We start from the raw sequence: 27,657 nt of genomic DNA, 5'->3' as shown, positions 1-27,657 counted from the left end.
AGTGACAGAAAAGAATATGCATGGGGGAAGCAGAAGCTAGTTAAGCAGCTGATTTTCTTGAATACATAGCAAAAAGTTTAATTAAAGACAAAACACAGCAAGAGCCAATTTCATAAGTTGTTTATTTATCACTGAAGAAGAAACACACAGCAGTAAGTTCTGTGCTGGCTTCAAAAATCCCCGCTACTTAATCAATGACATTGTTACTGCACCCCAAAATTGAAGTCAACGCAGCCATTACCACAAAGCACTTGTTGAGAGGAAAAGCATTTACCCTGAAGACAAAGTATTGGGGAGGGGAGAAGGGGCGGGGATGGGGGGGCAGGGACAGGATGGGACTGGAGAATCTGAACATTTCCTCCAAAAATCACACATTTTAAATATGACAATATTTATAGATGCTTGAAAGGCATGAATTATCCAGTATGGAAAGCAGTTATGCTATTGGCAACAGAAAATATATAGCCGTATGTTTACCAAAATGCTTGAATTCCAAAAGCCTTATGTTTTGTTGTTTTACACTGCAGCAGTATTCAGTATTAGAACAAAGACTGCAAAATGGCTTTAGAGGCATACGTATTCAAGTAAAATCTACAGAAAATAACCCAGTGTAGCTAACGGTCATAATGTTTACTGTAATTCATTCAAATTTAAACAACTTACTGAATTTAGATAATGATAAAATACCTCTCACAAAAACTTCCTGCCTTCAAAAATACCTAAATAGGGGGACAGGTTTTTAACCAATTTGGCCAATTATGGAAATGGATCCAGCTCTGCCTTTTCAATAATGCCACCATGATGTGAACAGAGATTTATTTTCAAATGCATGTTCTGTGAGAATCATACCTCATTTCCAATAAAGAAAAAATATTCATTTAAAAATTAAAAGGCCTGGGTTTTTTTGGTCTGAGATATAGGTATTACCCAAGTTAACCACAGGGTTCACATTTTTGTTTAGTAACAATCTGTGAAATCAGCAACATTTGAAATTTCAGAACCTGGCATCCAATTCCCAACCTTCTGCTGTGAGTTTTGTGCATGATCAATCTAAATACAAGTAAGTAATACAGGCTCATGCTTTCAGGTTACCTCAAAATATTGGTTAAAGAACTCCAATTCAGAATGTTTATAAGCACAAATATAATCTGTGGATTTCACCAAATCAATGCTAAAATGCCTGTTTAAATTGCATTTTGTTTTTGACTTAACGCCGTACAGTGGTCCATCCATCTTCGTCTGTCTCATTTTTAATGCGACGAAGGGATTCTTTCTCTTTTTCTGTTTTCCAGGCAGCCTTCTCTTTCTCTCCATCTCTTTCTCCTTCCTTGGAAACAGGGGGAGGGACAGGGCCAGGGGCAGAGTCAGGGGCAGGGGCAGAAGAAGGAGAAACAGCACGGGCAGGGGCAGGAGGAGCATGAGATGGAGTAAGAGCAGGCGACAAAGCAGAAGCAGGAGCAGGTCGCCGCACAGCTTCACGTTCTTCGCCACGCTCTTCTCTCCTGTCATCACCACGCCGCCATGAGTTGGCTAAAAATATGCAAGGACATGCATTAAAATTGAGTCACTCACCAAGCCTAGCACTGATAATTTAATTCAGTGATGTCTATCTTCCCCTCTTGCACAATTTTCTAAGTGCTTTCAGTCCCAGATCATAAACCAGGTCTGAATTTATATCACTGTAATGGAAACCAACCAATGGTGACCTCACCACTTTTCAGCTGCTCAGAATAGAACCCAATCTCCTGAATCAACACTACCATAAATTCACTGATAATGTACATGAAACAAGCACAAAATTAAAACAAAAATTCAGGCAGCCAATACCACCAGAACATAAGAAAACAGCTTACAATATCTGTCTGGAAAGAGGTAAAGTTTCATAACAGGACAAATCCTTAAAACTGAAAAATCAAAATGTTAAGGCAACGTGGAGAGGACTTCAAGCATATACTGGTTCAAAATACTACCAGCTATTTTTATCAACTTTCAGGCAATTCCAAAAGTAACAGAAGTGTCACTAGGTTGTAATACTTCATCTTGCTCAGAACAGTGCTACAAAACACTGTTGTGTTAAACATTACTTATTTCAGCAGAAAGGATAAAATTAAATACAACCTCAGTTTGGTATTTGAAAGCATCTATACATTAAAAAAAATAAAAATGAAGAGTCAGATCCTCTTCCTCTCACATACTCAGAAGTGTTATGCTGCTCCTTCTGAGTCATTCTATCAGGTAGGATCACATCCCAACACATTCGAGTTCCCAACTAAATCCACTTGGGTGTAAGTGCATGCTTGAAGCCTGTCAGAATGTCAGCCAACTACTGTAGTAGGTGGAATAGATTTTCTGGTACTGCTACAGACTCCTTTACGCCATGCTACCTTTATGTCACTCTAATATTATAAACAAATGTTAAAGTTGGAATAAAATATACTGCAGTCACTTAAAAGCCACCTTACATGGTTGAAGCAGCATAAAGAAGCCTTAATACAAACGAGCACTCTTATTGTCGAGATTTAAACTGGTAAAGGAAAACACTCTTACGTTCTTCCCGTTCTACTCTGAGTGGAGGTCCTCTTCTGTCCCTGTCATCAATACGCCGATCTCTAAGATCACGACCACCTCTGTCCCACTCATCTCGGCGAGATGCGTCTCGCCAGCTGGAAGTTTCCTCAGCTGGTCCTCGCCTCCAACCAGCTTCTTCCCTTTTGCCATTTAAAAGGAAATGAAAAACTAGGTTTAACTCTTTACATCCTGGCTTCTGCTGCAATGGACAATGACAGTTGGAAGACAAACATTTGCAGTGCAATAGCATCCCAGACATCTAAGGCACTTAAGTTTATCAGAGGACTTAAAGACCTCTCCATTACAATGCAAGATCAACTCTTTTGGTAATAAAGGCTTCCAACAATGTTTACATATAGCAAACATTCTGTAATTGCTTCCTACAACTCAGATTTCCTTCATAATATGATTTCATAAAAGCCACACTTCTCCTCCTTTAAGAAATCTACACACCACCACGTTTTAAAAATGCTGGTGGTTTTAACAATACTCAGATTTTTGTAAAAAACAGAAAATCAAACCTAGGGCGTCGGAAACGATCATCCCGATCAAAGTCACGATCTCTGTCAAAATCACGGTCCCTTTCATTTTCATCACGATCTTTATCTCTATCCCATTCTCGGTCTGCTGAGGGTCTGGAGTCTCTTGGGGGTCCCCAACTGTCTTCACGAGCCTTTTCTCGTTCTCTCCACCCACCTATACATAACAAAAGGAGTCAGAGAGTCAAGAAAACTGTTCGTTTGCCTTGAAGTAGTGGTTTTCAACCTTTTTCATTTGCAGACCTCTAAAAAAAAAAAAGTCAAATGGAGGTGTAGACCCTTTTGGAAATTTTGAATGGAGGTGCAGACCCCTGTGAATTGTAAGTGTGGGTATTCACATACTTTCGACTGATCATGGTCATCTTTCATGGACCCCTTAGTTGGCAGACCCCCTAGGGTCCACAGACAAGAGGTTGAAAACCACCACCATAAAGAAAGTGTAGCTTTCCTCTTGAGCCTTTGCCCATGCATAACTCATTCAAGGTGGACAAGGACGTGTGCAGAATTCAAGAAGGAACCACACAGGGACAGAAAAGGTAAAAGACCTTTTGTTTGTAATCCTGATTACATGCCTAAAAGAAAAGATCCATATTCTCTATTGAAGATCAAAAAAGGGTTGAACATAATCTGTATTTTCTACTCAAATCACACATCCAAAACTTCTCCAAGAGCTTACTGATGCATGTGCAAAAACAAGCAAAAGAATGTAGTTAGCCTAACCTTAACCAATGAGTCCTCAGTGGCAACCTACAAGGAAGAAGATTTTAGACTAACTGAACTTTATTAGGAATCATGGTTCTTTGGACTTGCTCTTACTGTTGTTAAATTTGAATTATTCCAATTAACATCTACGAAATGCTATTTGCATGTATAAGTGTACATGTGCAGGAGGCATTTTCCCCAGTTATATGGATTAAGAACCAAAATGGGAAGAGGGAGGGGGAAAAGGATCCTCCCATATTTTAGCCCAACAATCTAATGGCTAAGACACTTGCCCAGGGAGACCAAGGTTCTAGGATCCCCTTGCCAGGAAGGGGTTAGAGCCTACATCTCCCACTTCCCAGCAAAGTGCCCTAACTCCAGGGCCTGGGAGAAGGAGTTCTGGCTCTGCCTCAAATTAAGTTTCTGCATTTGGTGTTTAATAGACATTGGATAAAGTGGGAGGCAGGCCTGGGTGCAGAAGCCAGGGACCCTTCGCTTCCAGGACAACTTCTATTTCACTGAGCTAGTCAGGTTTTTCCCCTCTGTATCAGCTTCAACAAGACTAATGGAGGGCACTGCAGCATGACTGGCAGAAATAGGACCCAAAATCTGCTTAAACGGCAAAAACATGTTAGCTGTCTACACTTAGACATTGTACTTGGATGCCTTCAAATAAAAATAGAAATTTGGGCCTACATCATCCTATGTGCAGTTCTCACAACAAATGAATACACGTTAATATTTTCTACATAATGTGGATTTAAAAAAAAAAATCAGCAAAAGAAAAGTTTCATTGAGAAGAGAAACGAATGCAAATTGATCAGACAGTCACTTACACCAATACAGACCTAGACCCTGTCTCCAGGATCAAATTCTTAGTATACAGCATCTTATTATAGTTAATGAATCTAGCTTTGGGAGCGGGTTTCATTACAAAGGAGTCTACCATTTAGTTATCAAATTATTCCTACCTGGTTTACCAAATGGTCTCCAAGGACCAGGTCTTGAGTCATCGCCACGTCTGGGACCTCTGTCATCATCCCCTCCACGCCATAGACCCCTGTCGTCATCACGTCTCGAGAGTCGGTCCTCATCTGAACTACGCCAGGGCCCTCTGTCTTCATCTCGTCTCAATATTCTGTCCTCGTCCAGCCCACGCCTGGGACCTCGGTCCTCATCCAGCCCACGCCTGGGACCTCGGTCCTCATCTGCAGCCCTCCAACTGCCCCTGTCCTCATCCAGGCCCCGCCTAGGGCCCCTGTCTTCATCCAGGCCCCGCCTAGGGCCCCTATCCTCATCCAGGCCCCGCCTAGGGCCCCTGTCCTCATCCAGGCCCCGCCTAGGGCCCCTGTCCTCATCTGCGGCCCCCCAACTGCCCCTATCCTCATCCAGGCCACGCCTAGGGCCCCTGTCCTCATCCAGGCCACGCCTAGGGCCCCTGTCCTCATCTGCAGCCCTCCAATTGCCCCTGTCTTCATCCAGGCCGCGCCCCCTGTCCTCATCCAGGCCACGCCTGGGGCCCCTGTCCTCATCCAGGCCACGCCTGGGGCCCCTGTCCTCATCCAGGCCACGCCTGGGGCCCCTGTCCTCATCCAGGCCACGCCTGGGGCCCCTGTCCTCATCCAGGCCACGCCTGGGGCCCCTGTCCTCATCCAGGCCACGCCTGGGGCCCCTGTCCTCATCCAGGCCACGCCTGGGGCCCCTGTCCTCATCCAGGCCACGCCTGGGGCCCCTGTCCTCATCCAGGCCACGCCTGGGGCCCCTGTCCTCATCCAGGCCACGCCTGGGGCCCCTGTCCTCATCCAGGCCACGCCTGGGGCCCCTGTCCTCATCCAGGCCACGCCTGGGGCCCCTGTCCTCATCTGTAGCCCGCCAGCTCCCCCTGTCCTCATCCAAGCCCCGCCTGGGGCCCCTGTCCTCATCTACTTCATGCCTGGGGCCCCTGTCCTCATCCACTTCACGCCTGGGGCCCCTGTCCTCATCCACTTCACGCCTGGGGCCCCTGTCCTCATCCACTTCACGCCTGGGGCCCCTGTCCTCATCCACTTCACGCCTGGGGCCCGTCTCATCAGTTGTTTCTGAGGGAGGATGTTCATTTTCATCAGCACCCCCACGTCTAATTGGTTCATCTCCGCGTCGGAAGGGCCTTTCATCATCTCGTGCTTCTCCCCGACGCCAGTCCCTATTAACCACACAGAAAGAGTGAGTTTACATGGAGGAAAAAATGTATGCGTTAGAGTGAGAAGAACGGCGTTTGTACCTGAAAGCTTGCAAAGAAGAATTGTTCAAACTACTTTAGTTGGTCTAATAAAAGATACCAGATTCACCCAAAGAACCTTGTCTGCCTACGTCCTTAAACCAACACAGCTACAGCCAGCACACCTTTGTTCAAGTAATGGTATTTTCAGCAAATTGCTTTTAGATTGGGGCTGTAAAGGTATTTGCCAACCCAATGCCATCACTATTTTCAAGTTCAAGCAGCCTTATGACTATGGTAAGGAGGCAGAAGGCATCACCTGTCCTACAGGCCTGGCCCCAGGAGCAGGTCTCAAGCAGCTTCCCTGCTGGTGAACTGCAGCACTACAAAGATAAGAACAGCTCTGACTTGAATTACTGCCTGCTTCCAGGCAGGTTTGTGAGAGTCTAATAAGAGCAGGAAAGGAACTGGTATCTAAGTGTATTCCTCTTAAAGCATGGCTCCTGCTACCACCACACATGGCAATCCAGAAAAGCTGCAGACTAACATCTAGTTCAGGGGTGAGCAAAATGCGGCCCAGGGGCCGGATGCGGCCCGCCAGGCCATTCTATCCAGCCCATGGGGCCCCTAAAAAATTTAGAAAATTAACATTTATCTGCCCTGGGCTGCCTGTCATGTGGCCCTCAACAGGTTGCCGAAACTCAGTAAGCAGCCCTTTGCCCAAAATAATTGCCTGCCCCGATCTAGTTAATCACAGTTTACCTGCACACCTGCAGAACAATGGCTTGGGGTCACACCAGCTGCTGCTACGCCAGCTTGGAGTGGTCAGAGCACAGAACACTCCAGTTTGTTCCTCCCCAAACTTCCTCTGCTAGGTGGCTACAGACAATAGCATTTGCAAGGTTTTAGTATACCCTCAAGAGCGTCTTGGTGCAAAGGGAGCAGGGAAATGGTAATATTCATCCTGTGTGTATCAGCTCAAATATGATTGACCCTCAACACTCAAAGACTGCACAGTACTGACTGAGAACGAAAGTATTTTTGCCTCATCATGCATCAAGGCACAGCACTGACTGCAGAACCTCTCCAAGTGACCTGCATACACGTGGCCCATGTATTGTAATTCTGTGCTCACACCAGTACGTAGCTCCTGTTTTATTTACACCTGCAGGTAACAACCCACAGATTTGACAACAAATAATTTTCCTAAATAGGAAGAAAACTAATTTTCCAAAAGCAGTTTCTTCACCAGTGGTCAGGAACAAATGATAAGTTGCCATAAAGATGCAAATGGTGCATATGTTTTTTTGTAGCCCTGGGACAAGGAGATACCCTCTGGGTTTCAGTTTCTCATGGATTGTGATAGTTTATAAAAACAGACCATAATCCCCGGTTGGACATCCAAACTCTCACTAAAGTCAGTGAGACTTCAGGTGTATAAAAAAATCCAGAATTATGTCCATCATCTCTATTAAAATTAGATTACTAATTTCTCTGTTGGGTCAAGTTAAAAGAATTAGTCGAGATAATATTCAATAGCCTCGTGTAAGTTTTCAAAGGCTATTTTGATATGATATGATTTGATTCATTGTGACAGCATGAAAAAGGAAAGCAAAACTTTGAATTGTTAGACACATAGTAGCTCCTATTATTTCTCCCTTTAAGCAGCCTCGTTGAAAATTTCAGCTACCAGTGAACATGTTCAAACATCCTAAATATTTGGACATGGAAAAATAAGCAGCTTCAAAACATCCTTCCATTAAACTCTCCACTCGCAGTACTTCTTTTCATTTTTGTTCAAAGTGGCCTTTTTTTTGCATCTTTGTTTCAGTTTGGAGCATACATCTTTAGCCCTCCTTTCACCCACCCTGAACTTAAATCACTTGCAAAGCTTTGAATTCTGCTCCTACAGGGGTTTTGTTGGGGTTTTCCTGACATCTTTCAATTTCTTACAAATTCTTCAGCAAAGTCTTTATCTAGTCACTTTCATCCCCTCATTTTTAGTTCTGCAGCAGATCATGCAAGAGAAAACAGCTGTGAACAGACTACAGATTTTTAGCAAATGGAAAATCTTTTTAGCAGCTGTCAATATATTAGATGCTTGTTGGTATCAACTAGATACAATTAAAATGGTTTAACTAAGCCTTGAAATTTATGCAATTTCAGTTACCAGATAAAAGAACACATGAGAAATCATACAACTGAGTTGTCTGTTACCTTATGTATCTCATCATGTTCTGCCCCCCTCCCAAATTTATGCTTCTCACACCTTTTCTCTAATTTTAGAATCCTCACAAAGGATTTTAAAGAATCTCTGGAGGCACCTTCCAAAGGTGCAAATGCTAGACAGATATATATTTGTGGCGAAGGCAACTTGGAAAACAGCAATGGTAAGAGTGCCGACAAGCTGGGCCCAAAACACATTGTGCTCAATTTCTCTATAAACACCTTTCTGGTGGTCCTCTTCTCCAGCAGCTTTCACCATCTCTGTCTGCCCAGCGAGATGACTCCTATATGTACCAAAATAAATGAGAAGAGAAAATTAGGGTGGGAAGGGACCTCAGGAGATCATCTAGTCCAACCCCCCACTCAAAGCAGGACCAACCCCAACTAGATCATCCCAGCCAAGGGTTTGTCTAGCCTAGTCTTAAAAACCCCCAAGGCTGGAGATTCCACAACCTCTCTAGGTAACCTGTTCCAGTACTTTACTACCCTGCTAGTGAGTTTTTCCTAATATCAAACCTCAACTTCCCTGCTGCAACTTAGTAGCATCCTCTTTGGTAACTCTAAAATACAGAGTTGTGCACACAATTTCTACACACAGCTTATTCACTTAACCCCATGCCATGGCATCAAGTATTCAAGTGTTGCACTCTACAGGACAGCAGACTAATATGAAGTTCACTGAGCTAAATAGCAGCCCTACCTGATAGTTATCTTGCTTGTTGTGGGAAAGCTTAAGAAACAACAAAAAACGGGGCCCCAACGTGCAAGGCACTGTACACTGTTTTTGAACACTGGGAGGTTAACAGATTAAAACGTTTATTAGATCTAATGAGTACAGGATCAAATCTGTACCATAAAAAACTGGCAGCTAGATTTTAATCCTAATGTACCAATACTTAAGTCAAAGACATTTTACATTACTACCATGCATGGCAGCAGGCATCCAATGATATCGATCTTAGCCTGGTCAAAGTACTATTTATTAATTTCATGACTTGACCTTCTAATAAACAAAACCTTGCAGGACAAATGTTTCGAAGTACTCTAGATACAAAACTTTTTTTTAAACAGGGAGATGACTAGGGTGACCGTATGTCCTGGACTGGCCAGGACAGTCCCAGGTTTCGGAGGCCGGTCCCAGTTGGCTGGTGAAAATTAAAACGAGCGTCCTGGGCATGAGCTGTGAAATAGGAAGCCCTAGCAGACACCAAAATTGCCCTAATAAGTTAGGTTGATTAATGGGAGACCATTACAAAGTGGACTGTTAACACCTGTGACAAAGAACAAAGGGTCATTAACAGGGCCGTTGACACCTTAGCTTAATACCAGTGGTGTCCTGCCTGCAGCAGGGGGGGAGGGAAGCAATGTCCCATATTTCATTGTCCCATATGGTTGCCCTATAGATGACCTTAATTTACCTCTATGTATTCCATTACCATCTTAATGCTAACAGTTTATAGTCCTACCCCACTATTTCACACCTACTTCCTTCTGTCCAAACTGAAATCTTGGCCTCTCCCCCAGATCTCACAGATGTTTTGCTTTGACCTCCAGTTCAACATGGCCCCAAATGAACTCTCAAACCCTGGATCCACAAGTTCGCTCAGGCCCATAATTTCAACATAATCCTCAATTTGGACGACCATCTATTCCTCACAATCAGGCTGTGTCTAAATCTTGCAGATTCTTTCTATGTAACACCTTAAGGTCTGGTCTTCTCTACCACAACACAATGTTTCACTGTTTCCTTACACTCTTCTCAGTCTGAGCTCTTATCCAATACCTTCATTATAGAGATTGAGGCAGGACACATCCCTCTCACTTTTTTGTGTCTGTCCAGACCTAACATAGCACATGCCCATGACTACAACTTTTAGAGACCGCAATATTGTGAAGAGCCTCTAAAGTATTTCTGCATATCAAGCACCCCACTTTACACAAATGTGTATTTGTACAATTATATTAGATGCAGGTGTCAATTTGAGCTTTAGCCTATTTTTAAAGAGATGAACACTCCTTCCTCTATCAAATAAAAGCATATAATTTATAACTATTCTTGAAAAAAGCATTTCAATTGTTAATGAATAGAAGTTCTGTATGAGCTGCAGAAGACAATACAAGAGCTGTCCAACTGGAAGCCCTGGAGAGTTAACATGTGGCCCCAAACTCCCTGTTCAGGCACATCTTCCTCTGTTGCTCTCCTGCTGCGGCTGCCACTGAGTCTTTTGGCTCACCCTCCTTCCTCCTACTTCTGCTCCCACCCTGGGATTATATTTTCGCTTTCCTTTAAGAGCTCTTGTGCTTCACAACTTCATCTTATGTCATTACGGTTTTATTTCAGACAGGCGCTTCACAAAATACATGCTGACCAAACGAAAATCTCTATCCCTTCTACCCTTTCAGTCTTCAAAAAATCTCGGTACTCTGGCATAACAGTAGTTTCCTGAGGCCTGCACCGAGTGAACTGAAAATAGCTGATATCCAACCATTAACAAAATATTTTAATTTCTCCCTTTTGGCGAAATATCTCTGCACTGCTTTCATTAACACAACTGAGCTATATTTTCCACTTCTTACAAACCTTTAGCAGAGGAAAAAGTAACCAATCTGTAAACAAACCAGAACCATTACCTTTCTTGAAAATGGATCATCAAGACCCCTTCTCTCCTCCTCTCTGCGACGCTCTCTCTCTTCAATCTCCAGTTCTCTTTGACGTTTTTTCCTCTCCACTTCTTCTAGTTTTCTGACCCGCTCCTGGTATTCACGCTGTTCTTGCTCACGTTTCTCACGTTCAACACGTTCCTTCTCTTCACGCTCTGCAACAAGAATGTGTAAAACATTATTTTTCTTTCAAGAAAGTTTAAATACACAATAAAGCAAGTCCTCTCTAATTGTTTAGAATAGAAGGAAAAGAGGATTCAATCTCCTCTTCACACTAAAAAACTGAGGTAAGCATTTTAGAGTTTATGAACAATGGCATTCCTCTTTTGTAACCAAGTAACTCTCAAGTAAAAGAAAAACATAATGGCTTATGTACAAAATGACTGCCAGAACTCAAATTTAAAACCCAAAACCAAAGGCTCTCTAAATCCCACTTTTTCATGCTCTTTCACTATGTGCCCTTCATCCACATTTGCCTCAGCTCACCCACTCGCCCTTCACACACCTGTCTCTGTTTTTCATTGCGTGTGCACACAGAGAGACTGCCAGAAGGTTGGTTGGTTGGCTGGCTGCACAGTTCAGTTCATAAGATGCAATGGCTGATAAGGAATAGTGAACCTTCTTAATCAGAGAGAAACTGTCTCCAATATGATTGAATAGGGCAACCTAAAACTGACCTTGTAAGTTTTGGCAGTGGTTCAAGGAGCGATACAATTCTAGTCTGTTAATTCAATCCAAGTGTCTTAATTTTACCTTTAAGCATCTGCTCCTCTCGCAGTCTCTCCTCTTCCTCCTCTTTTTCTCTGTAATAGGCAATCCGCCTCTCCTCTTTGCGTTGTTTTTTGCGTTCCTCCAAACGAGTATGCCTTTCTTCTGCTAACCTGTCTTGGAACTGTTTCAATTTTTCCTAAAACAAATGAAAAGCAGGAGTAAAACCAACGGTCCTTAACTTTTAGTAGCTTCAGAGTTGCTGAGGTTACGGACTTCATCAGATGCCAGAATCACAAGCATGTTATAACTTCTTAACTTCACACTGATGATAAACAATGACTGTGTCACCATGTTTTGCAACAGCCATCTTTTTTCCTATCTACTGGCCATTTTACAAGCCAGTAATTCGTTTCTGCAAATTAGAAATGAAGCAATGTAACTCCTACCTATGAGAAGAATCAGTTAGTGGTTTGATTCCTGCTCATCTTGAAGGAATTACATTTACTGCCACAAAAAAAATCACATAAAGCCAGTTCTTCAGAGTACAGAGATTTTCAATATTACTCCAAGAAGTTCTGTGATTCTGAATTATAGCCTGTGTATTATTTGTGGCCCCGAAGAACTAACTAGTCATATGGTTCTGGCTCCCTCATCTCCAGCTCCACACTGCATTAAGAGCTAAAATACAGCTTTTAATGCTTACTTCTCCTGCTAAACAACTGTATCACCATGTCAGTGATGGTGCTTAGGAAGGGATATGGGTCCATCTTCCAGATCGTTTTGTGAACATCTCTCCTCCCAGCCCTACTCTTAACATAACCTGCAATGAAAGATGGTGAAATGTAGACAAAGGCTTTGGGATATGATAACTCCCTTGAATTATAAAACTGTTGTTTTAATGTTACATTGTGGCAGCCATCTTTTCCTTTTAAAGGTTTAACTTTCTGAATTTGGATTATCCCCTGAAACTTCATGATGAAGCTCTTCTGGACAGTCAGAAAGAGAGCCAAGCACCAATTTTGTCTATTAGTGGTATAAACTAAAACCCCCCCCCCCCCCCGCCCCAGCTGCATACACTAACTCATTCATCCTTTTCAAGAGGAACAGTAAGGATACAAATCAAGTCTAGTACTTCATGGAAGCATTTTTACAACAAGCACAGAGGATCTTGTTCACCTCATAAATTGATCGCCGTGCTGTCTTGAGCCTATCTACAAATAAGTCTCTATCTTCCAGCATCCTTGATAGTCTGTTCTTATGCTCAAGGGCTTTCTCACGTTCCAACTGCAGAGTGGTGATCTATAAAAATACAAGTAGTAAAAGAAGATAAAAAGCTTTATTACATTTTTTTCAATACTCATAGACCATCACTGAAGACAGCATCTCAGATAGCTGCCTACTCTCTCCACCCTGGCTGAAGCAAAAGGGTATTGTTGTCCACCAGTAAGAAACTGAAAACCTCCACATCAAACATGCCGACAAATACAGCTCTTATACAAATTACTAAATGATTCTGCCATATGAAACGAAAACTCCTTACCCTTTCTTCTTCCTGCTGCTCCCACATTTCCATATCATGAACCCTTTGTTCTTCATAGGCACTCTTTATTAGAGGAATTTCTTCTAAGCGTTTTGCTCTTTCAAAATAGTCGATCTAAATAGAGAAATATATAAATATGTATGTAATTTTAACCTATCTTATGTAAAAAAGCACCAAACCTGGTATGCTAAAAACATTTGTACTTCACAGATTTGCTTCTCCAGGGGTGCGCAGAGTAGCAGGATCCACTCCCCCCCACCCACCCCCATCCCGGACAAGCCTTTCACGGCTCTGTTCCGAGCCCTGCCTGAGCAGCACATACCCCAGCTCCACTCCCATGCTGTGGCTGCGTGCATGCACACAGCATTTATCAGCAATATTATCAGCCACATCAGCCAAAAAAAGCCAATTGCCAATTATGTCAATTTTCCTTCCATTGGTGCTGATACGATACAGACTGAAGTATCAGTGCACATCTAGTGCACATTTGTATACAGACAGAAAATCAATGTAAGCCTGCCTTTATCAGCTTATAATTTGCCCCAGTGAATGCACAGGGGCAAGGAAAACAGATAATTGTATTAAAACCAATATAACTGAGTACACAAACAAATATAATAGAGTTTGCAACAGGTAATAATAACTGTATACATTTCTGTGGAGACAAGCCATTCCTCTTATCACTCTGTACCAGTGGTTCTCAAATTGGGTGCCATGATTCCAGCCCTGTGCATTTCTTTTCAGGAGGCTCTTGATTCAGCTCTGACGTGCCTCCTGAAAAAGGAGGCATGTGGGGCAGTTTCACCCCAAGGTGGCATCAGCCTGGAGACAGATGCCACTTCCACTAGGCAGAACTGTTCCACACACCTCCGTTTCCAGGAGACATTGTGCAGGGTTGCACACTGCTGCCAGAGCCGTTTCCAGACCTGGCTCTGTAGAAGCTGTGCTGTGCTCTGGTGCGAATATAATTATTTAATCAACTGCCTCCAATTATTTTTAAATAATTGAATTCCAGTATGCATACTACAGTATTACAATATGCACACTATATTTATTTTTAACATTTTTGGAGGGGTGCCTTGAGTCTAAAAAAACTGAGAACCATTGCTCTATACCTTCTTCTCCTGATTCTTCAGACGTTCTTGGAGTTCTTTCTTTTCCTTCTCCAGCTGTTCAACCTGTTTAGCCATAATGAAGTCAGGGTCCAATTCTTCAAGATCCTATAAAGCAGATAAAGATAATTAACAGAACAGAAAGCAAATGTTTGTTTCCTGGCATGAATGCAGCTTCCTCTATTTACTTTAACTTTTCTGCAGTTTCTCACTTAGTCTTCAAATTGGCTGACTGTGGAAACATTTTACACTTATGCGAGTGTCTATTGTACAACCTGTATGTTACTTTTAAAGGCATCTAATGGACACTAATCTGAATTTTAAGACAGAGTCCAGACATCACACAAAGGATCTGGATGTCTATGTCACATCTTATTTGCTATGTAAACAGCTAGACAGAGGAAGTCATTAGACTCCTCTCAAAAAATTCCCTTCGTTCCTACTAGAACACAGCTTTTAGTCAAGCTCAGTGTTCAGTTTTACTCCAGAGGTTGAGCAAAATCAGATATTTAAAATCACCCAAATGCATAGTCTCATTTTTAAATCAGAAAATTATTTTCTTGCATATAGCAATGAGAGAACAAAGCAGATGGAGAACATGAAAGTTAGTTGTACAAGCACCTGGAAAAAATTGATACTCCAATTAATTGCTTACTTCAATATCAATATCTTTGAATGCCTTGGCTCCCAGTTCAGTCTTCTTGATCTGTTCCAACCTTTCGCGAACAGTTTTCTTTTTGATTTGTTCATGCTCCTGCAGAATACGCTCCTTTTCTCTCTCCTTTGCCTCCTGGCGCAGCCTTTCTTCCTCAGCTTTACGAACTTTTTGTAGTTCAGCTTCACGTTGCTCCAGCTCTTCTTTTTCACGCTGAATGTTTAGACTTTCCAGACGCTCCTTTCTCTCTTCTATAGTTTGACGACGAGCAAGGATACGTTGATGCTCTTTCCTTGAATTTTTTAAGTAAGCATTAACAGCCATCTGATGTTGCTCCTCCTTCTCTTGCTAAATGAAAATGAATGGGTAAGTTAAGAACAAGAGACAGCATCTCTTTAAAAGGGATCAATCATGAAAAAGTTAAACACTGAAACCAAGACTTCAAGATTAGACTCTAAGGTCCTTTAAAGAAAATTGTCCACAGCCCATTAGCCAAATATCATAGCAAAATTATGTTATTTTAAAAACATTACAAATGTTAGATAGAAATGTTTTACACTAAATGCTGAACAGTATGCTCAGCCAACATGAGTTCTGGGTAACTTCACAATATGTATTTTACATAGTGAACTGGAATGTGATGTTGCTACTCATCATATTTAAACTATTTGTACAATAACACTTAACGTTTCAACCAGGATCTATCAGGTGCCTGTAACAAGATAGGACTAATAATCTAATTTGCATTTTTTTCAAATGACTGTTTTGCCTATGGGAAAAATACTTGATGAGAAACTGGCATCTTTTCCTAAGATTGCTAAAAATTAAATATATTAAACACCACTATCATTATTTTAACCTTCACTGTGCATGAATGGGTCTATGTGGCAAGTCATAATATAAGAATTTGGAAGTAACAGATGGCATAATTAGATATCCATTGGAATAGCTAGGGAGAGCCCTATTGACTTAACTAAGCTTTGGAACCAATCCTAAGAAAGCTATGAAACCGTTACTATGGGAACCACTACTAGTACTTAAATATGCAAGCAGCCACCTTTAAAGTTTTGCAGTTACATGCAGATGAAACTGCATAGATAAAAGGACTATACTGAACACAAAATCTGAAGAAGGCACATTGCTAGGACAGTATGTATTAATACTTTACATTCCAAGAGCCAACCTTCTCAAAACATTACTGCAAAGCAAAAATACACTTGCCATTTATTTCTTTCTGACCAGTAAACACTAACTCAAAAGTCAGTATATTGGCAATATCAGGTTTTGACTTGTCACTTTTTTGCTTGAAAACCTTTGGAGAACCTGGAAATAGGTGATATCACAGGTAGAAGCTGAAGTTCAACTAACAGCCACCATCCTCAAGGAGAGGAGGAAGGAAGTCAATTTTTAGGCTACAAAAGCTTTAGCTCACGGTTTCTAGATTCTGCTGTGAGACTGCATTCCACGTCTGTCACAATGACAATTCCAAAAAGCAATCTGATACAATATGGGCAAAAATTCAGAAAAATGATCTTTTTCTTCACCAAAAAAAGCTGATAAATCTCTTCCTAGCAATCTTAATTCTGTCCCTCATGCACACGCTGACACAGTATTTAATAATGTGACCTCACAAGAACTGACTGGCTGCATTTGGGGATTTTTGGCTTCTCTCATGCTGCAAGATGGAGAGGGCATTGTTGGAAGTCAGTCTGACACCTTCCTTATATTTTAAAATACCACATTCTTAAGTTTCTTATGTTTTCAATCAATTCAAAAGTATTCAAATATCACTCATTATAACTATTAAAAACAAATGCCACAATGCTAAGGAATGTAAGAGTAGCTGCTAAGGAACAGGAGGAAAAAAAAAAAGACAGAGCAACACAGTACTAAAAGAAAAAAGAACACAGTCAAATTTTTGACTGTTCAAAACCTAGCAGAGCTTCTTTAACAAAACTACTTACAGACAGCCTAATGTATCATAGGAAAGCTAATGCTGAGGAAGTATTCACAGCTTCAAAACAATTATATTAGGCTAACCCAGAAAATCTAGTGCAATTATGAGGGTGGAGACAGCATTCTTTCGCTGTCTCAGTTGCATAAGATACATTTAGCCTTTCCCACAAATAATCACATTACAGGTTTCCTTTGCTTTATGCTGTACATGCATTCCTAGAAAACAGTGCATAACTCGAATTTGCATACAGGGAACCCACTTTACAATGTAACAACTAGAGATATGTTCCAAGATCTCGACTGTACTGACCCCCAGACCCATGCCTACCACTTACAGGACAATTTTGGTACTCACCAACAGCAGACATTGCACACAAGCCCAGGGCACTGACATAATGGAGATGGCAACAACAGAAATACGTGTCAGACAACGAGTGAGGAGCACAGATCCACACAGGAGACTATATTTTGGTGCGCATCACTCCTGCAATGCACTGTACAGCTGTACACTGTACATCACTCCCACAATGCAGCTCACTGCAGGCTTCCACCACACCGATTGCATGAGAGTGAATTTATCTTGCATATAACAAATTTTTGGCATAAAAGGGTCATCACGTAAGAGCGAATTCATATATGCAGAACTCTCATAAAGCGAGGGAAACCTATACTTCTACATTAAATTTGTACATACTGAACTTGATCAGCTGATTTGTCTGAAGGGGACTGGCAACAATAACTACATATAGTCATGTTGCTAATTAACCTCCAACAGTTTTTTTAGCACATCAGAAATAACACCGCTCATCACTATTCTGAGAGCAAGTCAATGAAATGTGCATTTGATTTGACAAGAAACAGCTGTACAGCGGTTGTACAAGGATATCAGGTATACATTACACTATTTTGTACATGAATTAACAATATTTGTTGAAGTTTTCCAAGTTTAAAAATACTTACCAACAAGTGAGGGGGTTTAATAACTTCAAGAGCCTTAGCAAGAGCAGAAGACATAGCAGTCAGCTGATTTCTAATTTGCTCAGAAGGCATGCTTTGCAGCTGAGGACCAAGTGGAGCATCTTCTCGAGTAGAGTAGTTCAAATCTGATCCAAAGCTCAATTTTCGAGAGGTATGATCAAGGCGAACCTTTACATAAATTAAAGAAGCCCAAGATTAAGAAGGTGAATAGGACATCGCTGGACACATCTACACATGCAAATACTGCTGGATGCATTTACTCCAGAGTAAATTACTTTGAAGTAAACTCACCTTGGGCAGGCATCTACACATGTGTCCATTTGGGAACAGAATTGCTGCTCCTGGCATCAGTCTGTTCTCACCCCTGCACTGGCCCCCTGCAGCAGCTAGGGGGAGCTCTAGGCTCCCTCTGGGTGCTAGCCCAGAGGCTGACAGGGAGCACAGGGCCAGGACAGCTGTCTCCTGGAGGAGGTGCAGAATTGTTCCTCTATGAGCTGCAGGTCCCAGCCAGCTCCAGGCTGGGCAGGGAACTCTCCCTGTGCAGGGAGCTCCCTTCTCCCGCAGAAGGACATTGCGCCTGCCCAGGTTCCAGTGGCAGAGCCTGCCCTGGCAGTAGGCAGCTCCTGGGGACAGAAGCAATCTCCTACCCCCTAGTGCCTGGGAGCAAATTTGCTCCCGGTCAGCTATCTAACTGTGCCTTGCTGCACAATAATTACTCAGCAGTTAGTTTGCTACTTGCATTTGCAGGTAGAAAATTAACTGCCAAGTACAGTGAATTACTGCACAGAAAGGGTCTGCACACACAAATGATGACACTTACTACTTAGTAATTTGCTCTACTATGCAGTAAAGTGTCTTGTGTAGACATGCCCACTGAGTCTGTACAACAAGTTAAAGTAAGCTAGAAGACAAGACAAGGCATACCACATATTCAACTCCTGTTGCCACTATTGCAATATTTTTCTAATTATTATTTTAAAATAATGTTGACTTTTGTTGTGCAAATTACCAAATATCAGGCAACTGACAACATGAAGGCAACATGACATTACTTAATGCATAAAGTACTATCCAAAGACTAAGTAAACTGAAAGAGAGAACAATATTCTCTCTTTTGTCATAACCTGGGTATTACTTTTAAGAGTACACAGATGCAATTCTATTATAAATAAGATTGTAAGCAGCTAAGCTTTTCCATGATGCTATGCTGGAAACCAAAATAAAGAGTTTAGCTACTTCTTCATTATAGGCAAGTTAGTAGAACAAGGTATCTTGGCAGGAGACTGAAATCCTAACCCCAACATAGCTGATAAAGGTTTTGTCAACACCTTCAATGGAGCCAGGATTTCAAGCCATATGCGTTTTTACAGAGGTCTCAATAGCCTCTGAAAATACAATGAAAAGATAAAAAGTATTCTTAGTTTCATATACAAAAAATACAATGTTGCAAGATTCAGCATTGTTTAACGTGTAATATGCTTATACACCATGTTCTACTTCCAATGTTATCTACAATAGCTGTTAAAATGCCTCATACCATCTGTTGAGATATTTCTATGCCTATAGCTGGACAAAATAGGCATCACGGCTTGTAGCTTGTTTTTAATGAATACATTGGAGTGTTCCTAATGTTTGCAGTACAAATTTGTTTCACTTTCACTTAAGGATGTGCTCAATTAGATAGCCATACATCTCCATGATCCTTTGGGCAGTTCTATCAAATAAACTTCATAAATGTTTTTTATTTACGAAGTGCACTCCTCTGTTACTCTAGGTAAGCAACTATTTAAAAAAAATATCAACAAATTGACATCACTTGCACCTCTTACAATGATTACTTCTTCCCAGTCCACCAGCATCAAGGCTGTCTTATCTAAGTGGATCATCAGCTAGCTAGCTTTCATCCAAGCCCACAGCTTGTTCAGCACAAGGAAAACTATTAATACACATTTTTACAGGAGGGTATTTATAACACTTACTTGCAAGTCACAGTGTCTGGCTGCATCTACAATAGCACGTTCCAGCTGGAAAGCATCAACAAAGGGAACAAGGGTAGCCAGACGAGAAAAATCAATGGTTTGATAAATTTGGGCCACCTGCACAAAAAAAGAACATTTAATCTCTTGCCCATTAAAAATGAAAGTAAATATATTAACATTGCTACATATGTTGTAAAGCTAACCTAATAAAAGATAGGTAGGTAACAAATCACCAAAATGAGACAAATTTATATTTTATCTAAGTTCCTTTAGGATTTTCTTCCTGGCAAACTTTACTCAGGAAGGTCACTTGATCCTATATTATTTGTCTGAAGGAGACTGACAACAGTAGCTATATGTAGCAATGCTGTTAATTAGCCTTCAATTGTTTGTTTAGCACATCAGAAATAACACTGCTCACCACTTGCAATGAGTGCAGGTCAATGAAATGTGCATTTGGCAAAACAAGACAAAGAAAAGAAGCCTACTAGAAACAAACAGATATGATAAGACTTCAAAGATGAATAAAGAAATGAAAAACCTATACAAAATATATACCATACTATGCAGCCACTATAAGTGCAAGAGTTGTGCCTAATAATTTAATCCAAAACAGAACATATGGAGGTAGGGAGTGTGTGTGCTGGAAAAAACTCTCCCAAAGTCATACTAAGCATTCTTACATTCAAAGAAAAATTTTTCCTTGGACATCAAAACTTTTGGCTGAACACCCATCCAAAGCTTTCCCTAAACCATACAACACTGCAAGCATGCTCTCTGTTTGGCCATACCTGCTGCAGGAGTCGAAGAATGGTGTTGTTTTGCAGATGTGGGACATAGAGCTGCAGTTCAGGTTCCTTTTCAGCTTGATCTTTCACCCAGTTCAGGACCTGTATAATACCCAGATTATTTTATCTAAGGGTCCAAAAAAACTATTCAGCTTGAAGAAGTGAAACAAATGACAATCCAGGATAGCTTAATTTCACAATTCATGAAGTAAGGTGTACCTATCAAAGATTCTGTACTAAGAGTCTTTTCAAAAGTTCACTGCTGTTTTTTATATAATAGGCACTTAATAGGTTTTGCACAAAAGTGACTGACAGTGCTAGCTACCTTAATCATACTGCTAACTTTTCTTCTGTTATTTGTTAGCATATCAAATATCTTTGTTCTCACAGAAACAAAGAAAAACCATTCTGTGCTCCAGGATTTGTGGAAATTAGACAAATTCTGCTCACTAAGCATGTGTTGACTCTTGGGCTAAGTACAGACAGTCAAAAAGCCAAATTCAATCTTTGCAAGTTAGTCTAAGCTCCATAGACTGAACTGATAAGCAAGTGAACAGACATTCATTTTTCATTCCAGAAATGCAGCAACATGCCTGCAGTAGCTCAGGCCAGAAGTTGGGGGGGTGCGCTACAGCATGCTTGGCTGGAGCATACAGCTTAAGCCAAGTCTAGCCTGCCCACTTGCAAAGGGGGTTTGCAGGGGAGGTGCAAAGCATCCTGGGATGCTGGAGAACTGAGTTTAATTGAATCTGAAAGGGATCTGGAAGAGAAGTTCAATAAATCAATTTAACTTAAATCAGTTAAGTCCGATACTACATCCATCCAAGTTTATCTTGAACTGGTTTTGTCCACTCTGAAAGTAGTCTTTGTGCACCAAACTTCTGTTGTGTTACAGATTTGAACCAGTTTCCGATCACTTATACCAGTTTAGATGTAATTTCTGTCCTTAACCATTCTGTGCCAAATACAAACAGATGTTCCAGACTTTCCCTCTCCCCCAGAGTTGAAATCCAGACTCTCTTTACGATAGCAAGAAAGACAGTCACCAACAGTCTAATCAACTACCTCCCCCACAAGGTCACTTTCACCACCAAAAATTTCCCATGTTGGAGCAAATTTCAGTGTTCAGATAATAAAAAGAACACATAATTACAGGTGTTGAGGGAGCTGAGAGGTTAAAATTGCTTTTAAAGACTACTTGATGCATCATTTACAGTGATGTGCTCATACAACAGTGCACAATAATGGACATGGCCAAATGACATCCATAATCCTGACCGATGATAAACCAGATGACTTTTATAACAAATTAATATTTATATGAACCATCTACACAAACTAGTGATTCTCCTTATGCAGCTACAGGACTTACCTTGGTTACACGGGTACACAGCTTTAGGGGGTGGAATTCTACTTCAAGCCAATTGTAAAGTTCCTTCACTTCTGGAACTACATACTGCACCACATTGAACCTCACCTGGAACCAACAAAATAGAAAAAGTATTTTATCAAAATAAATACTTCTTTAATCAATTTGACTTTATATCCAACAGCTTTGTAGCTAGGAAGTAAAATGAGTAACATACTTGCCTCAATATAATGTTTAATTAAAAAGTGTTTATGATTTATGGAACAATTTTCATTTACAAATAGAGGATTAAACGAAAAAGCTTTAACATACTACATTGTGAATTGTTGTTCCGCATCCTATGACAGCTGCTTTAGAGACAAAATATAATTTAGTTACCCCTTCTGCCAAACACTTTTACTTACCATATCATTAATAAGACTGACACGTGTAGGTGGGGCCTGGAGGCCCAGCAGTGTTGCCAGACGTCGCTGTTTTTCAACAATAATGCCGTCCATATCCAGAAGACGAGCAATATCTGTTCGCTCAGGAGTTATAGGGATTGACAGCGTGGCTAGAAGGACTCGGGTAGACATCCTGTTGATGAAGCATGATCAGAAACCATCAACAGTGAAAGAATCATTAATTACTAAATTTCTAATATATTCCAGTTGGAAACAGAAGCACCCAATCAATGCAAGAACAAAGGAGCAAATTATTTATTCTTTCAAAACTATTCCATGTCGAAATAAAACAACAGCAGAAAATAAAACACCTTGGCACTTCAGTATTGGCATTCAGTACATAAGATTTTATATAATACTCCTCTTTAAATACCAAAATGCTATACAATACCCAAATAAAAGGGAAGTAGCCGGAACCATTTTAGTCTAATTTTGCAAAACAAATCATGATTGGCACTGCACAACAACACTACTCACTGACTGGAAAGCAGGGGAACCAGGCATGAAGACCAGTGGGGTATTTCTGAAGTCACCACTGCTAGGCACGGTACGTTTGTGATCTAGAAATGGCTGCAGACACTTAGGGACTTACTCAGATTCTCAATCAACAGAAACAGAATTCAGGAAGTCCTGCTGCTCTCTGTATTTATAAGTTTTGTTAAATGTCCTTCTTACACAAGTTGTTTGAGGCAGTCAGTATTTACCCCTTTAATAAAAGTTGCTTACATCTGATGCCAACCCTCTCTCAAACACATATTCCATCTACTTCTTTTCAGACCTGATTTAATTGATTTTTGCTTAAGTGTTTAAAATAAGGAGCTAGGAATCAGGTTAAGCATCTTTCCCCACCTTTGCATCTCCTCTTGCGTGAGATTCTTTCTCATTTCTCTTGATAAATGATAAAGTCGATGAAGCGTGGATGCATGGAAGAGAGCATTTCCAGATTTCCAGAAAACAGTTGAAACTTTGTGATAGTAGTTTGCCATTAACTGGGGTTTGGGTGGTTTCTTAGACAGAGAGAAGAGCCCATGAATATCCTCCACTGCCTTGAAAGCTTCCTAAAATAAAAAATAAAACAATGATTTTTTTAAATAAGTTATTGCAAACAAATAAAAAAAAGTTATAAATTTGCATTCACCAAATCATTAATTACAATACATAACTGCTAATTAAAGTTGTGCATATTCAACTCTGTCACCCACACTGAGCTAATTATAAATCCTATGCATCTGTTTCCTAAAGGTGGGCAAAAAAATCCATTTTGGACCATTTTGATGTTTGGGAAATGTGTCTGACCCGGTATGAAACTCCACCAGTTTTAAAATTCTTCTGACCAGTTCTATTAGCTGACTTTCACTGTCTCCACACAAAACCAGGACACCCATCAGATGTGTAAACAATATCTCAAGAAAGTCTAAAGCACTCTCAGAAATTACTTAGATTTCCCATACTATAAAAGGACCTATCTACCCCTAAAAAGGAAACAATTGAAGGCACACAAAATTTGGAAATGGCATTAAGACAAAGTAAAAACCCTTACATTTGTAACTGTTTTCCTTTGACAGTGCTAAAGAAATAAGCCTCTTGGAGTAGTTTTACTGTCACATGTTAGCAAAGGCTCTAAACAATCATACTTCTAGGGCTTACAAACAAGTAAAAAAGGGACCTCCATCATAAATTAAGCTCTCTACTGAGTGCATATAAAGTGATCTGTATCTATGGAAAATGTAAATCTTTGAAGGTGAGAGGGTTACCTCTTTTGATTTCTCACCCGTTTCTGCCATCAAAGCAGCCTCAGCCACTGTATCAGTGCCCATAAAAAAAATTATTACTGGTAGTAGCTTGTTTTAAATTGCTGCTTCTATACAACATTAAGAACACTGGATATTTGATACTCAATATGGATGTATAAATATAGATTCAAGATAATAACATTTAACATGTTATTAACAATTAACATGTTAATAACAATAACATCTATCTATCTATCTATCTATCAAAAAGTTATCCTTAGAGTATGCACAATGGAATAAATTCATGCCAGTTTGGCATTGAAGCTTCTAAAGACTTTGGAATCACGGGTCTACATACAAATACAAAGTCCTGATATACACCTGCCATAGTTCCATGCTAATAGCACTGTCCAGTTGTACCAGCCTCGTCTCCAGGTGCATAGACTGGCTCTCTGGATTATTGAGGTTGATTGCTGTACTTTGGTTATGATGGCGTTGGATCTGCCCTAGATGCATTCTCAGGTTATCGCATAGTTTACGGAACTCGGCCTTACGAGTGTACTGCAAGCAGAACTTAAAAGCTGTGAAAATGAATGATGTACAAGGTTAGTGTTATTGAATAAGGAGTTTGAATCTAGCCACTGATTTAAACTGCATTAGAACATAAAAGTCAAGTTGTCCAAACAACCTTGATTGGGAACCCAGGTCTCCAATAGCCCATGCAGAGGCGAGCTGTCAGGGATCTTGCCTGTGTAGCTCTTCAGCCAGGTGGTCTGGAATGCATTTACACATGCCCCAGCTCCTGGGCTGTCTTCTAGCAGTAGGAATCTCACATAAATTCTTACTGCTAGATACGAACACCTGTCCACGGCCTCAGTCTCATCATAATTTATATTTCACCCTATCATTTTACCTTGTTGTGCAATATCATGGTAGAGGCGTTCCACTCTAGAATTGTTTCGAAGAAGGTCCAAACACTGCCTGTAGGATTCCCACAGAAATTTAACCCAAGGTGTCAAAAGCAGTCTATCAGTACGATCTTGAGTGTCTTCCCCACTTACAGCACTTAAGAGAACACTACAATCAAGAATAAAAAAACAATGTTAGTTCTCACAATTCCTATCTTCTCATCTCATGTCCTCTCTTACAAGAATCTACAAAAAAAGCCAAAAGAACCTGAATAGCTACCAAAAATGTGGTTTATAACCTTTTCCACACTGTCCGAAAAGGTTGACCATCATGAACACTTGAAAAAATAATCCTATGCTGGTTCAGATTCAAACCTAGATTCATTTTAGGGTACACCCTACACAAGTAGGTTAGAAGTCTGCCTAGTAGTCAGGAAGACCCAAGCTTCCTTGGTTTTTTTGTTGTCCCTCACAACACTAGGCAGAAGTAGACTGTTTGAGGTTCTCATCTACAAATTACTCCCTGCTCCCAACAAGACAGGAATAGACTGATCCTCTACTACATTCAAACACCTGGTATTTAGTATTCTCCTTTTACTGGCCCATATTTCTTCCTTGACTTGCCTGCAATACTACTAGAGGGACCAGCAGCTTCAGGACTGCTTCAAGTCTTTTTAATAATTTTAATATCTACTGACATGTAGACAACATAAAAATGTATGCTATGATGTTGCTTAAGAAACAGAATAAACCAAACTTAACAATTTCCACAACAGGGCATCAGCTTTACCCATAACTCTATACAATATGAAAGGGTTTATTCCAAAAGTCTAAAAGATATATAGTGACTATTTTACTGTGTGCTCGCTCACCTTTAAGCATACTAAAAACAGAAATGTAAATAAATTGTGAGAATACGAGATAAATGTATTTAATTTCAGATTAAAACAATTATAAACGTGTGAAAAATACCTATATGTAAATCAAAATTAAGTAACTACCCTGCCTACCTGGCGAACACCATAACCCGCATTATTGAACACAAGTGTTTATGATGAAACAGAATTTGTATAGTTGGGATAGAGTTAGCCAAACTATAAAATCCAAGACATTCTTAATTGGGTGAAAATGTGTCTAACTCTATCCCAACTACACAGTTCATCCAATAATAGTCACCCTAAGAAACCCTAGTGTCAGAGATAAAATGAGACAGTATGGTCAAGCAGTTTAATGTTTAGATTACTTGAATTAAATTCCCCCTTACACAGGAATGTAGGACTGGGAGGGACAGGGATCTCTTGCATCAGAGTCCAGGCCCTTGCTGTCATGTAATCATTTTCAAACACTGACTAAGCTGCACTGTACGCATATTTAGGGTTCTTGCCACCACTACTCCTACAGCAGAGCTGTTCTAGAGCCTCTCCTATTTATACAGTATAGGCAACCCCCATTTAACACTGTTTCACTTAGCACTATTTCGCTATAATGCTTATTTTAAATTGATACCTGACTTCACTTAGCGCTCAGTTTCGTTATAACGCTCGTGGGCTCCATCTTGGGTCATTAAAAACAACCGTGGTCGCCATCTTGGGTTGTCAAATACTTGAGGTTTCGTTTAACGCACATTTTGTTTAACGCTTGGTGTTCCAAGAACCAATTAAGAGCACTAAGCAGCAGTTGCCTGTAATCATTAGGCCTGTGCAAACAGGGAAGCATTTGATTTAGATTCCAATTCAGAGGACAGCGAGTCGATTCTGAGATTCGGATCACTGTCCTTAACTGTTTTAGCCAAATTGGCTTTGGAAGATCTGGCGCCGATTCGGTGATTCGGATTGGCTGGGGAGAACCGCAGAAGCCCCCATGGATGCCCTGCCCGGCCACATCCCCTGCCTAGCCCCAGCCTCCCGACATTTTAAAAAAAAAAAAGAAAAAAAAGCCCTGCACTCACTGGTGGCAAGAGCGGTGATTGAGGCCTCTGGGCACTTGTGGCAGAGTCCCCCCTGCGCAGCACGGGGCAGCAGGGATCACCCCCCCGCCTGGCACCTATGCGGCAGCTGCCCCATGGTGTGGGTGCAGCACGGCTCCACAGGGTGCTGCACATCGTCTGGGAGCTGGGGCCGCTGGGGCTGAGCGGTGCCAGGCTCCAGCTGACATATGGAGCCGCCCCAGCTCCCAAACAGTGCGCGGCACCCTGCCGAGCTGCGCTGCACCTGCGGCATTGGGGGGGGAAGTCGGGGGGGGTCCATCTGCCAACCCAACCCCATGGCACATGAGGTCTGCTGCCTGCCTTGGGCTCGGATTCAGGATGTTACAAGCATGATCCTGGACCTCATTCACCAGTACCCCATGGTCCTAATCCACACGGGAACAAATGATACGGCGGAGAGCAGTCCAGACCGCATCATGAAGGACTACGAGGCCCTGGGGCCAAGCTCAAGGAGACAGGGGAGCACGTGGTATTCTCCTCTATTCTCCCGGTAAGCAGATGCGGATGGCGCCATGAGGCCTGCATCGGAGTGGTCAACCGGTGGTTTCGGAGTTGGTACTACCAGGCAGGCCTTGGGTTCCTTGACAACGACCCACATTTTCACA

The 27,657-nt window shown here is 41.2% G+C and overlaps 1 protein-coding gene and 2 non-coding genes across 8 annotated transcripts in view; all 3 read right to left on the bottom strand.

Annotated features, from left to right (window-relative positions):
* Positions 1-104: 104 nt before the first annotated feature.
* EIF3A (eukaryotic translation initiation factor 3 subunit A) overlaps positions 105-27,657 on the bottom strand; it is a 40,196-nt gene continuing 12,643 nt past the window's right edge. Inside the window, exons 4-24 of one of the 6 annotated variants that reach the window (XM_025200180.1) lie at positions 25,071-25,234; positions 24,539-24,738; positions 23,274-23,482; positions 22,386-22,557; positions 21,985-22,089; positions 20,616-20,714; positions 19,825-19,941; positions 17,828-18,013; positions 14,912-15,259; positions 14,260-14,364; positions 13,145-13,258; positions 12,781-12,903; positions 11,647-11,800; positions 10,864-11,048; positions 8,455-8,516; positions 5,863-5,991; positions 5,743-5,832; positions 4,781-5,712; positions 3,090-3,264; positions 2,548-2,708; positions 105-1,530 (exon numbers count right to left, since the gene is read on the bottom strand). In XM_025200180.1, coding sequence (XP_025055965.1) covers positions 1,208-1,530; positions 2,548-2,708; positions 3,090-3,264; positions 4,781-5,712; positions 5,743-5,832; positions 5,863-5,991; positions 8,455-8,516; positions 10,864-11,048; positions 11,647-11,800; positions 12,781-12,903; positions 13,145-13,258; positions 14,260-14,364; positions 14,912-15,259; positions 17,828-18,013; positions 19,825-19,941; positions 20,616-20,714; positions 21,985-22,089; positions 22,386-22,557; positions 23,274-23,482; positions 24,539-24,738; positions 25,071-25,234 — 4,153 coding nt within the window. In that variant the 3' untranslated portion in view covers positions 105-1,207. Of the gene's footprint in view, positions 1,531-2,547; positions 2,709-3,089; positions 3,265-4,780; positions 5,992-8,454; positions 8,517-10,863; positions 11,049-11,646; positions 11,801-12,780; positions 12,904-13,144; positions 13,259-14,259; positions 14,365-14,911; positions 15,260-17,827; positions 18,014-19,824; positions 19,942-20,615; positions 20,715-21,984; positions 22,090-22,385; positions 22,558-23,273; positions 23,483-24,538; positions 24,739-25,070; positions 25,235-27,657 lie in introns of all 6 variants that reach the window. The other 5 variants (XM_025200179.1, XM_025200176.1, XM_025200177.1 and 2 more) reach the window with 5 other exon arrangements.
* On the bottom strand, positions 17,578-17,709 carry LOC112549768. Its single transcript, XR_003093280.1, has one exon. It is a non-coding gene; the product is annotated as a small nucleolar RNA SNORA19 (small nucleolar RNA).
* Positions 20,148-20,280, bottom strand: LOC112549767. Its single transcript, XR_003093279.1, has one exon. It is a non-coding gene; the product is annotated as a small nucleolar RNA SNORA19 (small nucleolar RNA).

The sequence above is a fragment of the Alligator sinensis genome, unplaced genomic scaffold, assembly GCF_000455745.1.
Source record: "Alligator sinensis unplaced genomic scaffold, ASM45574v1 scaffold527_1, whole genome shotgun sequence".
In the NCBI taxonomy this organism is placed as follows: domain Eukaryota; kingdom Metazoa; phylum Chordata; order Crocodylia; family Alligatoridae; genus Alligator; species Alligator sinensis.
Note: the sequence above shows the minus strand (reverse complement) of the source record. Positions and strands in the feature narration are given on the sequence as shown.